Raw genomic sequence first — 18,647 nt, 5'->3', positions numbered from 1 at the left:
GAGGCCTAACGTGGAAATTAATTTAATGCTGGGTTTAATAATATTTTACTTTTATAAATTTATTTTATTTCCATGTGGAGATATTGCAACAAAGGCTGACCATGAAGGTTTGTCTCATAGGGTATGTTCACACGGCCAAATTTCAGACGTATACGAGGCGTATTATGCCTCGTTTTACGTCTGAAAATACGGCTCCAATACGTCGGCAAACATCTGCCCATTCATTTGAATGGGTTTGCCGACGTACTGTGCAGACGACCTGTTATTTACGCGTCGTCGTTTGACAGCTGTCAAACGACGACGCGTAAAAATACAGCCTCGTCAAAAGAAGTGCAGGACACTTCTTTGGACGTTTTTGGAGCTGTTTTCTCATAGACTCCAATGAAAACAGCTCCAAAAACGGACGTAAAAAACGCCGCGAAAACGCCGCGAAAAATGCGAGTTGGTAAAAAAACGTCTGAAAAGCAGGGTCTGTTTTCCCTTGAAAACAGCTCTGGATTTTCAGACGTTTTTGTTGACTACGTGTGAACATACCCATAGGCTCCCATATTTAGTATGGATGTTTCCCTAAAAATTATAATATTGCAGTCTGTAGCTGCTGTAGGGGTAGCCGTAACATGTGACTACTAGACTGACGTGTGAAGTATAAAGAAACAATCCTGTCCCTCGCAGACGAAGGTGGATGCGGGATCAAAATCTAGTGTAGAATAAAAAACCGTCTGCGGTGCCGGCCACAGCATACTTTTCTTTCTGTGGTCACACCCCTCTGCAGTTCCTTTAAAGAGGCTCTGTCACCACATTATAAGTGCCCTATCTCCTACATGATCTGATCGGCGCTGTAATGTAGATAACAACACTGGTTTTTATTTTGCAAAACGATAATTTTTTAGCAAGTTATGAGCCATTTTAGATTTATGCTAATTAGTTTCTTAATAGACAACTGAGCCTGTTTTTACTTTTTACCAACTGGACGTTGTACAGAGAAGTGTATGACGCTGACCAATCAGTGACCAATCAGCGTCATACACTTATCTCCATTCATTTACACTGCAGATAGCGATATAGCTATATTGCTATGTGCAGCCACATAAACACACATGACGTTACTCAAGTGTCCTGACAATGAATATACATTACCTCCAGCCAGGACGGGATGTGTATTCAGAATCCTGACCACTTCTCTGCACTTCTCTGTGATTTACAGCATAGCAGGCGTAGTCTCGTGAGATTACGCTGTAAACTGTCATTTACAATGAACATTGAGAAGTGTATGACGCTGATTGGTCACTGATTGGTCAGCGTCATACACTTCTCTTTACAACGCTCAGTTGGTAAGAAGTAAAAACACGCCCAGTTGTCTATTAAGAAACTAATTAGCATAAATCTAAAATTGCTCATAACTTTCTCAAAAATGATAGTTTTTCCAAATAAAAACCACTATTGTTATCTACATTACAGCGACGATCAGATTCTGTAGGAGATAGGCCATTTATAATCTGGTGACAGAGCCTCTTTAAATTTGTAAGCCACACCATCAACACAAGAAAGAAACTAAAAGTGGAACACAAACACCTAATCACACAGTCGTACACTTGCACTTTCAGTCAGGGACAGGTGTACGCTACTACTATACAAAGACCAACATAACCAATAATACCACTGATACAGTGATCATATACAAGTTCTACACAGACAAACTGCTGAGTATCATCTTGCTGCAGACTATATAAGTGAACACAGTACTGATCAAACACAGTCATAGGAAGAATACATAACTTTTAAATCCAGTGCCTCACAGGTGATGTCTATTCTGCTTGGAGTTGGTCACTTTCCTTTTCATCTCCATTCACTCTACACTGATATGACGATGCAGTGTTTGCTGCCAATACGTTTTTGCCGCTCGTTTTGCAGCCAAATATTCATATACCAGATCCATCTATTTACTTACCGCTCCTCCCTTCCGATCCTCTTTAGCTCCGCAGCTGAAGAGAGCAGGAGCAAGGATGGTAAGTGATCCCGGCCATTAACTAGTTAATGACCAGTTTAAAAATAAAGTAACATTTTGCTGTTTAATATCAGAAGGTGTGATCTGTAGTACATGCACTCTGTTGCATGAGCCGTATTTACATCAAATCTTAGGACCCCCTTTGGGTCAGATCACACAGAGTTTTTTGACGCAGAAACCATGACGGAATCAGTGCCACAAAATTGCCTGCAAAAAACTCTGTGTGGACTATGTTTTATATCAAATTAAAGATGCTCTCGGACTATTGCGCTCCATTTAAACTTTGAGGCTTCCGTATTTGTTCTTTGGTTTTTCTTGTGGACTCTTGTACAGTTTCTTTAATTTGCAGTTTTAGAAATGGTTTAATTTTTAAAGTAAAAACTCCAGACAGCATCAACAACCACATAAGTAAGCAGAAAATAGAGTTCACTCTCCAAGCCTTGGCATGATTATATGATTATTTCTTAAAGCTGATTTTTGGCCAAGAATGATTGAATAAGACGCATGTTCAAGGCTTAGAAATAAAGATGACTTTTGGCAGCAATGCAAAAAGACATTTCTTTCTGCTACAGAGCAATTTTAGTCCCTCAGTCTCATCTTAATGCCGGTGTTAAATTATGGATCAGAGCACTCTCCCTCTTTTATAGCAATGCATGGTGTTTCTTTATAAACTACAAAAACATTCACTATGTTACCTCAATGTTCTTAGCTACCTTCAGTACAACCGCCAAGAGGTGTCACAGAGTATGAAGGGGCTGCAAGAGCTATTTGTTATGCAAAACTCTAGGGATTGGATATTTTTTACTCGAAACCACTAAAACCGCACTTTCAAAAAATGTTTGATATCTCATAGAGACATAATGAGAAGTTTTGCTGGGTGGGTCCAATTGCTGAGATCCGCACCGTCGCTGAAGCGCCCAACTGAGCGTACTGCACCTTTGGCTGTGATCGTTGCTCTTTATTAGGCTAAAGACGGCTTACATAGAACTTCTATGAACCCATCTTCAGACTAACGAGGAGCAACGATCACAGTCAGCAACGCTGTGGTCCCAGCACCTGCTCCCCCACCGATCCAGTGTTCTTATATGTCTCTAAGACGTATCAAAAGTTTTTTAAAGTGCAGATACACTTTAAAGCTTTAATGGAACCTGTCACTAGGTTTGGGGCCACTAAACCACCAGCATGTCTTTATGCAGCTGGTTCCACAAATGCCCACTTCAAAACCTGACGTTTCGGCAACAGCTAGTAAAAGAACTTACAAGTTACCGAGATGAGTCCAGCGGTATGAGCAAAGTGAGGTGGACTGCAGTAAAGCGAGCAATGCCCATGCCCCGATGCCGCTGGACTTCTCTCGGTAAATTGTAAGTTCTTTTTCTAATCGTTGCTGAAAAGGCTGATTTTGATGTTTGCAGGTTTTGAACACTAGACTTTTGCTGCATAACGGCATGCTAGTGGTTTAGTAACTCCAAACCTAGTGACAGGTTCCCTTTAAAGGAACCCTTTCAGCTAATTTTTGCCTACCAAAAAAGTACGTGTATGTTTTCCGATCATCTTCTTTGCAGAGATAATCCACTTTATTTTAATATGTAAATAAAGTTAAAAGTGCCAGTCAAGCGGTCCGAATCTTGGCAAGTGCTCCTGGTCTCAGCATCTAACTGCCTAACTCCTCCCCCTTGCTCATGATTGATGGCGTCATGCTATGACGACGTCACTGTTCCCTTCACTGAATTTCTCACGGCGCATGTGCTGTAGGCCAAAGAGGACGTTACACCACAGCAGGGAGCGTACGGCGCATGCGCCAGACATAATAAGAAAGGCGAAGTTCAAGAGCAACAAGACGGCGACCGCCGCTAGTTACTCCTTATCCTATTTCCAGATACGACTTGAATAAGTTACGGGATTGACCGAAACGTTGCTTGCTATATCTGGATATAATGATCTGTAAAGATCAATCAATTAGATGGAATACATGCGTGTTTCTGCTCTTCACGTGCTGTGTGAAATAAAATAATTTCATCATTACCTATAAGTGTTATGGAGATTACTTTTCTTGGCTATTTGGAATGAAAAATTCAGTGAAGCACCTATAATTAATCGGAGTACGGCACCATCTCTCTGAAAACATATGCTCTAATAGGACTTTAGGAATACATTAATAATATGTTATGCATTTCTGCAAATTACTAGATAATATATGAAAAAATGAAAATGTATAAATAGGGTCATGTTATTGGAAAAAGATTTTGAGCATTTCAAAGAAGTAACGAACAGGCTTTACTTACTATTGACTACAAAATTGTAGCTCTTCGGACTTTGGACACTCAGAATTCTAGGAAACAAGGATGACAGGGTAAGGCTTTATTCAGACGAACGTAAAAAACGCGTGTGATTTTCACGTGCGTTGCCCGTAGCTATATTTGTCAATGGGGCCGTGCAGACATGGCAGCGTTTTTTGTGCAGCGTTGCTCCGTTGCCAAAAACTCACGACATGTCCGTTGATTCAGCGTTTTCAACGCATCACGCACCCATTGAAGTCAATGGGTGCGTGAAAACCACGCATGTCGCACGGAAGCACTTCCGTGCGAACTGCGTGTTTGCGCAACAGCTGTCAAAAGGATGAATGTAAACAGAAAAGCACCACGTGCTTTTCTGTTTCCGAACATCCAAACGGAGTGTCTTTGCGATTAGCAAACCCCGACAACCGAAGCTAACTTCACCGGGTTCGGCCAAACTCGTTTTGGCCGAACCCGGCAAAAAAAATTCCGGTCCGCGACGTCGGGAGACATTCACTGTGCATGGTGCTGAAAGAGTTAAACTGTTTCAGCACCATGGACAGTGACTTGCGATCCCAAAATACATGAACCTGTAAAAAAAAACGAAGTTCTAACTTACCGATTACTCCTGTCTCCTTCCTGCAGTCCGACCTCCCGGGATGACACTTCAGTTCAAGTGACAGCTCCAGCCAATCACAGGCCAAGCACAGGCTGCAGCGGTCACTTGGACTGCCGCGTCATCCAGGGAGGTGGGGCCCGATGTCAAGAGAGGCGCGTCACCAAGGACGTGTCACCAAGGCAACGGCCGGGAAGTTCTCGGTAAGTAGGAACTTTATCTTTTTTTTTACAGGTTTTTCGCTGTTGTGTTCGGCATTCACTGTCGAGGGTGCTGAAAGATTTAGCTCTTTCAGCACCTTGGACAGTGACGGGCGTCGACAAGCCTCATCTCTATGATGCCGGCTGCGCGAAAATCACGCAGCCGCGCATCAGACACGGATGACACACGCAGCTGTCAAATGGTTTTTGCGCGCGCAAAACGCCGCGTTGTTTGCGCGCGCAAAAACGCAACGCTCGTGTGAATCCAGCCTAAATCAATACACTTATAGGACCATTCAAGGGGTTTTCCAGCCAGTAAAAATTGATGGCCTATCCTCAGGGGTCCGACTCCCAGGGTCCCCACCGATCAGCTGTTTTGTTCCCCTTCATTTATACTTCCTCACTGTAAATCTTTGACACATTTAGTGGCGATTCATAGGTATTGCAGCCTTTTTTCCCATTCACTTCAATGGGAGTAGGCTGCAATACCTGTGAATCGCCGCTACATCTGTGTCAACGATTCACAGTGGGGAAGTAGAAATGAAGGGGAAGCAGAGCTGCATCCCCTTCAAAACAGCTGATCGCCGGGGATGCTGGGAGTCGGACTCCAACCCATCAGCTATTGATGACCTATCATGAGGATAGGCCATCAAATTTTACTGGCTGGAAAACCCCTTTAATCTGTGTTTAGTACATAATAGCTGCAGCTGGCCTAGCGTTCTAAAGCTTGTATAGAAGACTGAGGTTTTGTAAGACAATGTAATTCTATCTCTGGCTGACATGCTCATACTGCTTTATGAGTATATTTTGACATCAGCTCATTTATCACTCAAAGTTAATGGTTGTAAAAGTGTTTGCCTGTTATTTGCAGCCGCACTGTACTGCTGAGACAGACCTGTGATCCTCTAGAGAGCCATTACCTCAGGAGGAAAGCTTGATGGAGGAGGGGAGCATGGGCGGATTTTGTTTTTCCTACATATCTGTGGGCAAATTAAGAGCACACAATGGAGGACAGCACAAAGGTGGAATATAAGTGTATAAGGCAGAGAAAACCAACAACACAGGCGTATGTTAGTGTATTGAAGCTATGCAAAACCTATATCTTACTATTTCTTTGTTTGAAAACTGAATAAGAAAAGGTGTTCTCACATCTGACCATAGTAAATAAACATGTTTAACAAAAATGCATTTTTAGCTTCTCATTTACTGTATAATACCGCATAGTTGACTAGTGAATCTCTTTATATCTTACGGTACTTGTACATCTCAAGAAATGTGAAAAATGCCAAAAGAATAGTTTGACTTCAGAATCAGGAGTGGGGAAAAAGGGAAAAGGCCTTTGTGTCCAACTGGCATCTCCATCGTTTGCCTGCCCCCTTTGGCCAACTGGTATGTATGGAGATTTCCAGTTTTTTTTCTATGATTACTTTCCAAGAAAAGAATATAAACCTAATGAGTTTTTTTTATTTACTCATAGGGATATAAAGTTTAAAAACTAATTTTTAAATACTGTGTTAGTGAATTCTAGGTTAAGGAGGAAGGTTCCCCCGTTCAGGACCCTCTATCATTCAGAGCAGAGAGCGACTACAAAGAGTATCTCTTGTTTTGGAGGACCGGGCACGTCTGACAGCTCATTGATTTCAATGGGCAGTGTGTAATTCTTAATTTAACCTGTGATGGTGCTGCAGGGGAATTGAACACATGCTACTAGATTCTGTAAAATCAGAGTATCAGATTAAAGCAGATCGCTGGGATTCCCAGCAGCGGTACATCCTTTGATCGATATATTATTGGGGGACCCTTCTAACAAAAACGGATTGTCCAAAGCACACAAGGAGTTCCTCAAGCTTATTCAATAATTTAATCTGTGTTTGTAGTTAGGCAGTATAGGTGATGCTAGTGGTTAAATCGACACTTATTTATCAATGAATATATTTTGGGGAAAAAATTACCAGACATCTTTAGCAATTACTTTCCTAATATCTGGACCCCCAGTGGCATGGGCATGGTAATATGAATGAGGGTGCTAATAGTTTGGATCATTGACAATCTAAATGATTATACAATAATTGTTATGTATATGGCACTAAAAACAGTTCTGACCAATGGCAATCTGATTCATTTGTCAAACTTATAATTCATGCTTTAACACTTGTCTTGTTTGTAGAAATGCAAATGCTACTTTTATATACTGACAGTCTGAAATTAATAGACATAAGGCAATGCAAACATACTGTCTGATACCATATAGTCTGTATGCCCTTTTCCCAACGACCATTCCAGCTTCAAAGAATAAAGGAATACTTGACAGATTTGGGTAGAATCCTTACGTCTATGGCCAGCTATGCTTTTCTTTTCCCCAGAGGAGCCTGTGCAAATTAACTTGTATGAGAAGGGGGTTGTAATGTCATTGGAATTGCAGAAGCAGTATCAGTAATTTTATGTAAAGTATCTAGACCTCATTTAGACATCATAGTGAATAAATATGATTAATAGATAAATATAAGTGTATACAGTGATGTACAATAAAAAATTTAGTTAATATAGGTACATAAATGTCATAAAGAATAGCCCTTTCATTATATGGTTTATGGGTTTATACTTCTAATTACATACAATATAGAAAATGGTCATATAGGAAGAAATATATCAAATTAAATTTGTAAAATATATACCTATAGCATGGTTTATTTTGTATACCTGGTCATAGACCAAGGGAAAAAAAAGTTAAAGTACAAAAAAGTAAAAGTTGGTTCCGATGTGTTCCATTAAGGAATTCAATTTATCAGTCTGTTATCTTCGTTCACATCTGTGCCAGGGTCCCGTTCTGATGTTCCGTCGGAGCTTCACGTCAGAACTGGACCCTGACTGAAGCATCACTGTTGATTTCAATGGTGACGGATCCTGTGCCTATGTTTGTCTCAGTTGTGCAAGGGATCAGTTGTACCGTATTGATTCAGTCAAAACGACGGAACCCTTGCTCAACTGAGACAACCGGAAACATTTTCACCGGATCAGCCACCATTGAACCGTTCTAACTGGAAGCTCCAAAGGAATGTCAGAACGGGACCCTGACGTAGATGTGAACAAATCCTTACCTGTTCATTTCTTGCTGCTTCTATCACTAAATATCACACTGGGGACAGTGCATAGCAACAGTCTACTTGAGTGAATGGGGGATAAGCCTGTGTCACTCATACAGGCACCAGAACTTCCAGTGTGATGAAATTGCAGAGACTGTTCCACACAGGCTCTCACAGCAGGCAGAGATGGTACTGACTCTAGCTACTCATGTGATGTTGTACTGAGGCATCATGGGAGTAGCACAGAGGAAGAGAAAGCAGGGTGAAATCTAAAATTCAAGATGGTGTCCCATCAACAGCAGACAGGAGCCCGGACTGCAGGGAAGTGAGTACAATATACATAAGGGAAGTGAGTACAATATACATAAAAGAAGTCCAGAGCTGCATCAGGTGGGGGGGTTCTGTGGTGGAAAGTTTTTTTTCTGGAGGTTTTCTTTTCTACCAGGCCATTTTTCATATTTCCATTTTCATTTTTCCCTTTTTGCCTTCCAAGAGCTACAACGTTTTTATTTTTCCATTGACATAGCTGCATAAGAATTTATTTTTATTTGTAGGATGAGTTGTAGTTTTTAATGGCGCCATTTAGAATATCATAAAAGAGACTGGAAAGCCTTGAAAAATTATTTTGTAAAGTGGAAGGGGGAAAAAACAGCAATTTCCCCATTGTTTTTTGGGTTTAATTTTTACGGCGTTCACCCTGTGGTAAAAATGACATGTTTATTATATATGTATATATATATATGTATATATATATATGTATTATATATGTATATGTATTATATATGTATATGTTTATTATATATGTATATGTTTATCTTTATTCTGTGGGACAATACGATTACGGCGATACCAGACTTATACAGTTATTGTTATATTTTACTACTTTTACAAAATAGAAACATTTTGTTAAAAAAAATTAGTTTTATGTTGGGTATATTCGACTTTTTGATCACTTCTCATTCCATTTTTTGTGGGAGACGAGGTGACTAACAGCAATTCTGTTTTGTTTTTTACTGTGTTCACCGTGCGGGTTAGATAATGTTGTATTGTAATAGTTCTGACTGTTATGGACGTGGCAAATACTAGTTATGTTGATTTTTACTTTTTTTGCATAGTTTTTATCGGAAAAGTGTTTGTTTTTTTTTATTCTTTTTCATTAGTCCCATAAGGAACTTGAACCAGCGATCATTGGATCGCTTGCACAATATGCTGAAATACTATGTATTGCAGTATATTGTGATTTTTACCGACACTAAACTGGCAGACCTGGCTGCTTTCATTGGGTCCCCAAGCTGGCATGACAACCATTGTCCAATCGCGTTGCGAGGGGGACGGTGATGGCGCATATCTCAACAGCTTAGATGCCACGGTCGCTATTGACTGCGGAATATAAGGGGTTAAACAGTTGTGATCGGAGTAATCCGTGTTCCCAGCAGTTGGAATAGGGTATCATCTGTAATATGCAGCTGACACCTGCAGTGTATTGGGCTCCATATAACGCCCCTCCCCCTATGAGGTACATACCCGATGCGTGGATGCAAAGAGGTTAAAGGCTATGCACAACTTTTTGAATGTTTTCTTTTTTCTTTTTATTAAATCTGTTTTATTTGATTACAAACATTTTTTCAATTTACTTTTATAAAAAAAAAGTCTTTGTTTTTCCTATACAGAGTTGTATGTATCCTTTAGGCTGGGTTCACACAACCTATTTTCAGACGTAAATGAGGCGTATTATGCCTCGTTTTACGTCTGAAAATAGGGCTACAATACGTCGGCAAACATCTGCCCATTCATTTGAATGGGTTTGCCGACGTATTGTGCAGACGACCTGTAATTTACGCGTCGTCGTTTGACAGCTGTCAAACGACGACGCGTAAATTGACTGCCTCGGCAAAGAAGTGCAGGGCACTTCTTTGCCACGTAATTTGAGCTGTTCTTCATTGAACTCAATGAAGCACAGCTCATGATTTACGAGCGTTTTAGACGCCTCGCAAAATGCGAGGAGGAGCATTTACGTGTGAAACGAGGCAGCTGTTTTCTCCTGAAAACAGTCTGTCTTTTCACACGTAAATGACAGCTAGCGTGTAAACATACCCTTATACTTAGATGTATCATTCGCTATCAGCCATCAGTGAACTGACGGCTCAGCTGAGAGCGGGTCCTGTATGTGTCTAACACACAGGATCATAATATTATACATCACATCTAAGTTGATAAATTTTTAATAAGCGAATTGAAAAAATGTTTATAATCCGAGGATCATCTTAAAATAGTATCCCACAAGCAAGAAGCCCCAATAATACAAACTAATGGATCGTGTACTGAACATCCATAATTAAGTCCAATGTTTATTGGCAATCTGACAAGCCTACATTATATTGTATTTTAACTTCGTATTGTGATTACGGATCAATTTAAAACCCATCCAATAATGTTTTCTTATGGTTCAAAGGATTTTACTATCCCATACTTTTGGTAGCTTAGATGTACAATTGTTATTGCGAGGGATTATTATTGGTTGTGTAATATGAAAAATAACTTTTGCTTATCTTGCAAATTTTAGAATTATTCATCTTGGTTAAATAAATAAAGATAAAAATACAATTGTAAGGAGTCATGTCTATTTTTAAAGAAGCTGAAATTTGCAGAGTGCCAGAAAAAAACACTATAATTTATTCAACAGCAGAGATTAAGAATCTGTTTTTACGTGGTGGGAAGAGGTCCAACCAAGAAAGTTTGCCTCCTTTTAAAGCATTGTCCTCGGAGCTAGTGAGATTCAAACTGGGATTTACAGCAAGTAAAAGGCGGAAGTCTTAACCTATGGGCTACATTTCTATATTACTCCTGTTTTGCAGATGGAGCTCTGTTTGAAAGCAGACCTCGCCTTCTCTATGTGAGTTTTTTTGAAGTTTCCTCCTGTTGTGTCTCCTCCTGGGTCTACTTACTGCCACATAGTCAAAAGTCAGAGTTAGGCCTCATGCACATGGAGCCTGTACAGAGGCACTCGTAATCCCTGCTTACTACGGAGCCGTAGACACGCTATGTGCCGCCGTATAGTGCCCCTATATGGCCCAGTTTTAGGGAGGAATTTCCTCAAAGTTGTGTCCATGTGTGTTACTGCTGATTTAGTACACAGTCATGGGCAAATTCTTTTGTTGACCAGGCTCTTGAGGCTGACCACCGCCATATGGTATTTGGACGGTGGCCATTCAGAAGACTTTTTCTAATGCGCCACCTTTCTTCGGTAGCGCTTCAGAAGTAAATTGCAGCTCTATGCTCTGTACAATCCAGGTGCCCATGCTATTTCTGAAAGCCTTGGGAACAGGCCACGGATCGGAGACTAATAACATTAGCCTCCAATCGTTTAACCCCGCCCCCTAGATTCCACGGTCAATAGCAATTGCGGCATCTAAAGTGTTTGACGGAGGAAGGGGACTCCCTCTGTCAGCCCATCGGTGTCCTACGCCGCTATCGCGGGGGTCCAATGCTTTTCTATGGCAGCTGTGGCCTAACATAGGCACCAAGGTCTGCCACACGTATCAGACTATTTTCTAAAAGAAAAAAGCCTCCCCCTCACAACATCCACAAAAAAAAACTCCCAATCGTGTCATAAAAATGTTTAAAATAGATCACCATGAAAAAAATATATATTTGATATCGCCGCAATCGTAACGACCCATAAAGTATAAAGTTAACGTGTTGTTTTACTGTGCGTAAAAATTTGGGAAAAACACACAAAAAATAATGGCAGAATTGCTGCTTATTTTGCATACCCCTTTTGAAAAAAGATATATTAAAATGAGTCAATAAATTATACATACCCCAATATAGTACCAATAACTTCAAGCCGTCCCGCAAAAAACAAGCCCTCATATGTCTTGGTTGACGGAAAAATAAAAACGTTTTGGATCTTGGAAAGCAGTAACGCAAAAACATGTTTTTTGTGCAAAAGTATTAAAACATAGAAAAACACATATACTTATTTGGTATAGATGGATTAGTAAGTAACATTCGTAGAGTTAGTAGAGTAACGTTAATTTTGTTATTTTTATCGCTCCGTAAACAGCGGGAAAACAAAAGAGAAACAAACTATGGTGGAATTGCTGTCTTTTTACATTCTCCCTCAAAAATGAATTCAAGCAAAACAATACACTATGTGTATTCCAAAATGGTGCCAGTGAAAAATAGAAATTCGTCTTACAAAAAACAAGCTTTCATACAACTACATCCAGGAAAAAAAGAGTTATGGCTCTTGAGATGCAACAATGAAAAAACAAAAAACATTTCTTGGTCCTTAAGGTTTAAAACACGTGCTGTACTAAGGGGTTAATTTGGAAACCAAGACAAACCTACTAATATTTAGAAGCATACTATATATTCAGATTGCCTGCTCCTGTATTGCAAATTAACTTTTGCTGTTCAGGATCTATGACAGCTGGGTAACAACCCAGTGAATAGGAAATATATATTTTGGACAAAAACTGCATTCTATGTGTGTTTTTCTAAATCTGTTTTTTTACATTAAATGTCTTAGTCCAGATTATCATAATACAAAATTAAATTGAGGTGACCTAAGGAATAATGTTCATAAAAATATTCTGTTTTCATTTCAGGGTTCAGCTGATTCCTACACAAGTCGTCCATCGTTAGACTCCGACGTGTCACTGGAGGAGGATCGGGAGGCTGCCCGCCGCGAGGTGGAGAGGCAGGCTCAGCAACAGCTTGAGAGAGCCAGGGTATGTATCTATTGGTCAGATGCGTTAAGACATAGGTACATTAATTTTATTTTGTCTATCACAGTTTTTCGGGAAACATCCAAAACTTTTTTTGTCATCGGCTTTTGCAGCATTTTGTAATGATTTTGTTTTTTTGCCTCATATATAGGAAAAATGTGATTATTTGCTTTCTCTTCCAATTAGATTATTATTATTTTCAAGGCTTTTATCTTCCAAGAGCTCTGCAGCAAGCTTTAGAGAATCTTCTTACATGCGTCTGTTCATATTATATTTAAGACCTACAGTTAAATAGGCTTTGTCACCAGATTATAAGTGCCCTATCTCCTACATAATGTGATCGGCGCTGTAATGTAGATAACAACATTGTTTGTTTTTTATTTTGAAAAACAATCAATTTTGATCAAGTTATGCACAACTTTAGATTTATGCTAATTAGTTTCTTAATAGACAACTGGACGTGTTTTTACCTTTTACCAACTGGGCGTTGTAAAGAGAAGTGTTTGACGCTGACCAATCAGCGCCATACACTTCTCTCCATTCATTTTTAGCAGTACTCGCAACACAGCGTGATCTCACGAGATCACGCTGTACAGTCACATAATCCCACATTATCTTTACCGAAATGTCTTGAGAGTGAATAGACATCGCCTCCATCCGCTGTGTTTCGAGTACTGCTAAAAATGAATGTAGAGAAGTGTATGACGCTGAGTGGTCAGCGTCATACACTTCTCTTTACAATGCCCAGTTGGTAAAAAGTAAAAACACGCCCAGTTGTCTATTAAGAAAGTAATTAGCATAAATCAAAAATTGTGCATAACTTGCTCAAAATTTATCGTTTTTTAAAATAAAAAACACTGCTATCTACATTGCAGCGCCTATCACATTATATAGGAGATGGGGCACTTATAATCTGGTGACAGAGCCTCTTTAAGGAATATATTTTAAAACCAAAAAAAGTAAACTGCAAAAAAAAAAAGTACAAACAATTGGATTTAAGGCATACCGTAACTTTTATATAGAATTCTATTTAACAAATGTCACGATCCGTGGGTAAGTGGACCCACTAGGCCGTAGCGGAGTAGCAGCTGCCCAAACAACAGTCTATACAAAGTCCTAGCACAAGAGTACCTGAAATAGTCCGGACAGTAGCAGAGGCTTAGGCACAGATGGAACTTGAAGGTAGATGACGCCACACGTGGCGGATGATATCAGGTGTGGCAAATGACACCAGACGTGGTGTATGACAGCAGGCGTGACGTGGCACAATACGACTCCAACACTAAATAAGGCTCAGGAGCAAACCCAGCATGGGATACAGGATGCAGGTAGCCGGGCACGGGAACACTGGGAACAGGATACGACTAAGGGACCATATGCTAAGACTAACAAGCAAACACAAACAACGCTCAGGCAAGGCGTGAAAGGGCAGGGCCCTTTTTATAGTCCAGGGTGATCTGGGGATAATTAATTACATGTGCTCGCGCTGGCCCTTTAAAGCTAGGAACGAGCGCAAGGCACCCTACTGGTCAATGCAGGGCAGAGCAGATCCATCTGCTGCTGTCTCCTGGAGGGAGACGTCGGCAAGAGGAGAGAGATCTGCGGTCGCGGCCGTCAGCAGGTAAGGGGAGGCCGCGGACTGTGGCCGTTACAACAAATCAGTGAAAAAATATGTTTGGTAAAAAAAAATATTTATTTTTTCCAGACCATTCCAAATGTATACCGTGAAAACATATAACATGCATTTGGATTCAGCCACTGGTGTCTCTTGAAAAAAAAAATCTTCACATCCTTTATTTTCCCTGCTGAATAGTGCCATTGGCTGTTGTCATCAGTAACCTAGAAACAAAAGGTGTTCCGACATAAATCTGTCAAACATGCCATATGGTACATATTTGACATGTTTATCCCATATAAACCTGAGAATGTTATGGTATACATCAGATGTATGACATAAATGTGATGTGGGCAAAGCCTATTACCTGGTTAGCACCTATAATACCCCTTGGGCAGCACTATAACCATAAGACATAATCTACAATTAGAAAACCTATATACGTCTCATGTACATATATACACAAGAAAAATTCTCGTACAGACATATGTGAGTCCAAAATTCTTTTATTGTTCCACAAATGGAATACCCTCCCAAAGACGTCTAAACAAAAAACAGACAATTTAAAACATACTTAAAATCAGACCTTCCGAGACGGTCAATACACCACCATAGCCAATATATTACAATTATACACAATGCAAATAGGTAAATAATACCTCAGAGTAAAAGTTGAGAATTACAAACTAGTATACAGTTCTATGGTGTCAGTAACCCACTGTTCAAGTATAAGCATATCACTGTTGTTATGTTGTCATGCATCATTATAAAACATAATAACATGGTTGCATCTCATTTACCTGAGGCTGGCATGGTGGCTGTTAGACGGTCTCAGAGAAGAAACACCTCGACGCACGTTTCGCACCCTTCGTCAGGAGATGATGCTAGTGTGCAGAACTATGCTATAAGTACTATACCTGTATATTGGTAGCCAATGGCACATCACGGTTAATTAGGTCCTCCCACGTGTGTCTTCTGCGTCAGGAGCATTCCGGGCAGAGATGGATTCCCCCATCTCTACACTTCCGCCCTCACAATGACAACTTCCGGCACAACGTGTGGAGGGCCAATCAAGCGCATGCGCACACTACCCTATGTGTCAAGTGATCTGGCGATATAGATAAACCGTTCAGACTGTTTATACTGTGTTTTTACGGGGAGAGATTTAAATATCCATAACATCCACCAGCAGCCATCAGTGCCTTATTATAGTAGTGAGAATAGAAGTCCTCACACCTTAAAGGCAATGTGTTGCCAGAAAAACATGTTTGTTTTTTTTTTAATTAAACATTTAGTGTGTAGGTGATTAAACATTGTTCAAATTTTTTTTATTTTTTTCACGAGTCAGGAAATATTATAAATTAATTCTAATTTATAATATTTCCCATTGCTGGTCACTAGATGGAGCTATTCCCAAAATTGCAGCATTGCATGTGGTAAAGCAACCACATTGCAAAATTGGGTAAAAAGCCCTCGCTCTAGTGAGCTCTCAGCATCCCCCCCTCCTTTATCCTGGCTAGTGCCGGGATAAACGAGGGGTTTGAACGGTCTAACCTCCTACACTGTGTGTCGCCATTTTTTGAGCTAACACACAGTGTAGTAGGTTTACATACAGTAGTAAACACACACAAACACGAACATACATATAAATCTCTTACCTGCTCCTGCCGCCGCGGCTCCCTCCGGCCCGTCCGCTCCGTCTGCTGCCGCTGGTCCAAGTGCACAAGTCCGGAAGCCGCGACCGGAAGTAGTAATCTTACTGTCCGGGCGCGACTTCCGGTCCACACGAAAATGGCGCCGGACGGCGCGCATTTCAAATTGGACTGTGTGGGAGCGGCGCATGCGCAGTTCCCACACAGACGGCGTACATTGAAGTGGATGGGACGGGAGCCGTTCGCAGTCCCTATGGGACTGTGGCTGCCGTATTCCATGTCTGTATGTGTCGTTAATCGACATACAGAAATGGAAAAAAAAATGGCAGCCCCCATAGGGAAGAAAAAGTGTAAAAATAAGAAAAAGTAAAACACAAACACACAAATAAATATAAACATTTTTAATAAAGCACTAACATCGTTAACATATAAAAAAAAAAATTGTGATGACACTGTTCCTTTAAGTTGAGATGCACAAAAATACGATTGTAAATGTGTCATGAGATGTGCGGTATGCGGGGTACCAACAACGGAGGATCGGGAGAGGGAGACCACCACCGTGCCCAACACAGGCGGTGGAAATCCCCCACCCGGACCCCCACAGCAGCAACCACGCGACCCACAAGTCATAAGTATACATATATAGTATTTGAGACATTCTATAGGACTATATACATCCAAACACAGCGCGCACAGTTAACGTGAGGACGGGCAGGGAAGACAACATCCCCAGATCCCTGCCCCGGGGGTGAGTGTCCCCCGCTTGGACCCGCGCACCCAGAGCCCTACAACAGCGCGGGACAACCCAAATAAAGAAAATGTGCATTAAACACATACATATTATAAATGTGTATAGATAGCTCATTAACCTGGGGTACAATCGACGAAGGCTGCCATCCATACGGGCGGCTGCTATCCACCGAGTGCATCCCAGATATAAGTACATAAAAGTGCAAATATAGTGCCATATATAGTATTACACGAATACATTCCTTTTCATAAGTGATAGTGTAAACAATTAACATATAATGTATTAAACTGTATGAGAACCAAAATATGTAAAGTGAAAAGTTAGATTATAAAAAATATATATAATATAATAGGGTATGAGGAGGGTGGACCTAGGCCACACTCCTCATACAATATACCATAATATCTGTCCGTTAGTCTCTGGAGCAGGCCGGAATTGCTCCAAACTGGTCCGGGAAGCAAGGGACAGATAATATAAAAAATACTTGTGAGCTATTACCTTGTTAGTATCCTAATGACAAGGGACATGTATACCCTTACAACCAAAAACATCACATAGAGGTAGCAATACATCCAAGATGCAGTCATTATGCAGACTGCATGTTACCTTAAAATGGGGTTATCCAGGACTAGGATAGGCCATCAATATCAGATCGATGGGGGTCCGACTCTTAGCACCCCCTCCAGTCCACTTTTTGAAGGGACCTCCTCGTTGTTTAAATCGGTTTCATTTCTTTCACATGCCGTTTCACATGCCGTTTCTTTTATAGCGGTCGTGCGAGGTATTGCAGCGCTGTTTCATTCACTTGAATGGGACAACGCTGCAATACCTCACATATCCACTACCAATGTAACGGTGTGTGCAAGGAAAGGCCATCAATTTTAAAATCCCGGACACACTTATATCCACTTGTGTGCCCTAGGAAAATGTTTTTGAAAACAGGAAATGACATCTGTGAAGAGAAATGTTCTTTAAAACAAAGACATGTAAGGAAACAGTAAGGACTTGGTGTCTAATGCAGTCCCTAAAGTAACATCTGTCATGCCAGAATAAAAGGTGAAGAAATAAGAAAATAGTTTAGAAAACAAGTGATTAAGAATTACTCCTCTCATAGAAGCATTGTCCAAAATAAAGAAATCAGAACCTTTGCCTATCATGGCAATGCTATAGCCAAATTTTTTCTGAAATTGTGTGCTGCGTGTTCTCATTTTACTGCTGTCTTGTGGAAATAAAAAAAAATGTACGCCATCTACAGCATGCTGCAAAGGTTTGTACAATGCTTACAAGTAAACTCAGTTATGTGTGATGGTCCATAAGATAATTTTGCAAAGCCATTTTGGTACCCAAGGCAAACTCTGCAAATGTGTCAGGAAATAAAAAATGTGAGAATTTTTTTTTTTATTTCAATGCAAAATGTAAAGTTTTAATACAATTTTTTTTTTAAATAATATAGAATTAAAAAAAAAATTTAATTCCTTAAAGAGGCTCTGTCACCAGATTTTGCAACCACTATCTGCTATTGCAGCAGATCGGCGCTGCAATGTAGATTACAGTAACGTTTTTATTTTTTAAAAACGAGCATTTTTGGCCAAGTTATGACCATTTTTGTATTTATGCAAATGAGGCTTGCAAAAGTCCAAGTGGGCGTGTTTAAAGTAAAAGTCCAAGTGGGCGTGTATTATGTGCGTACATCGGGGCGTTTTTACTACTTTTACTAGC

At 40.3% G+C, this 18,647-nt stretch overlaps 1 protein-coding gene across 4 annotated transcripts in view; it reads left to right on the top strand.

Annotated features, from left to right (window-relative positions):
* CACNB3 (calcium voltage-gated channel auxiliary subunit beta 3) overlaps nt 1-18,647 on the top strand; it is a 297,646-nt gene that overhangs the window by 222,638 nt on the left and 56,361 nt on the right. For all 4 annotated transcript variants that reach the window (XM_075852205.1, XM_075852202.1, XM_075852204.1 and 1 more), the window contains exon 2: nt 12,791-12,913. In XM_075852205.1, the coding sequence (XP_075708320.1) occupies nt 12,791-12,913 (123 nt within the window). The remainder of the gene's footprint in view (nt 1-12,790; nt 12,914-18,647) is intronic.

The sequence above is a fragment of the Rhinoderma darwinii genome, chromosome 2 (assembly GCF_050947455.1).
Source record: "Rhinoderma darwinii isolate aRhiDar2 chromosome 2, aRhiDar2.hap1, whole genome shotgun sequence".
NCBI lineage: Eukaryota > Metazoa > Chordata > Amphibia > Anura > Rhinodermatidae > Rhinoderma > Rhinoderma darwinii.
This window is presented reverse-complemented; position numbering and strand designations above follow the sequence as displayed.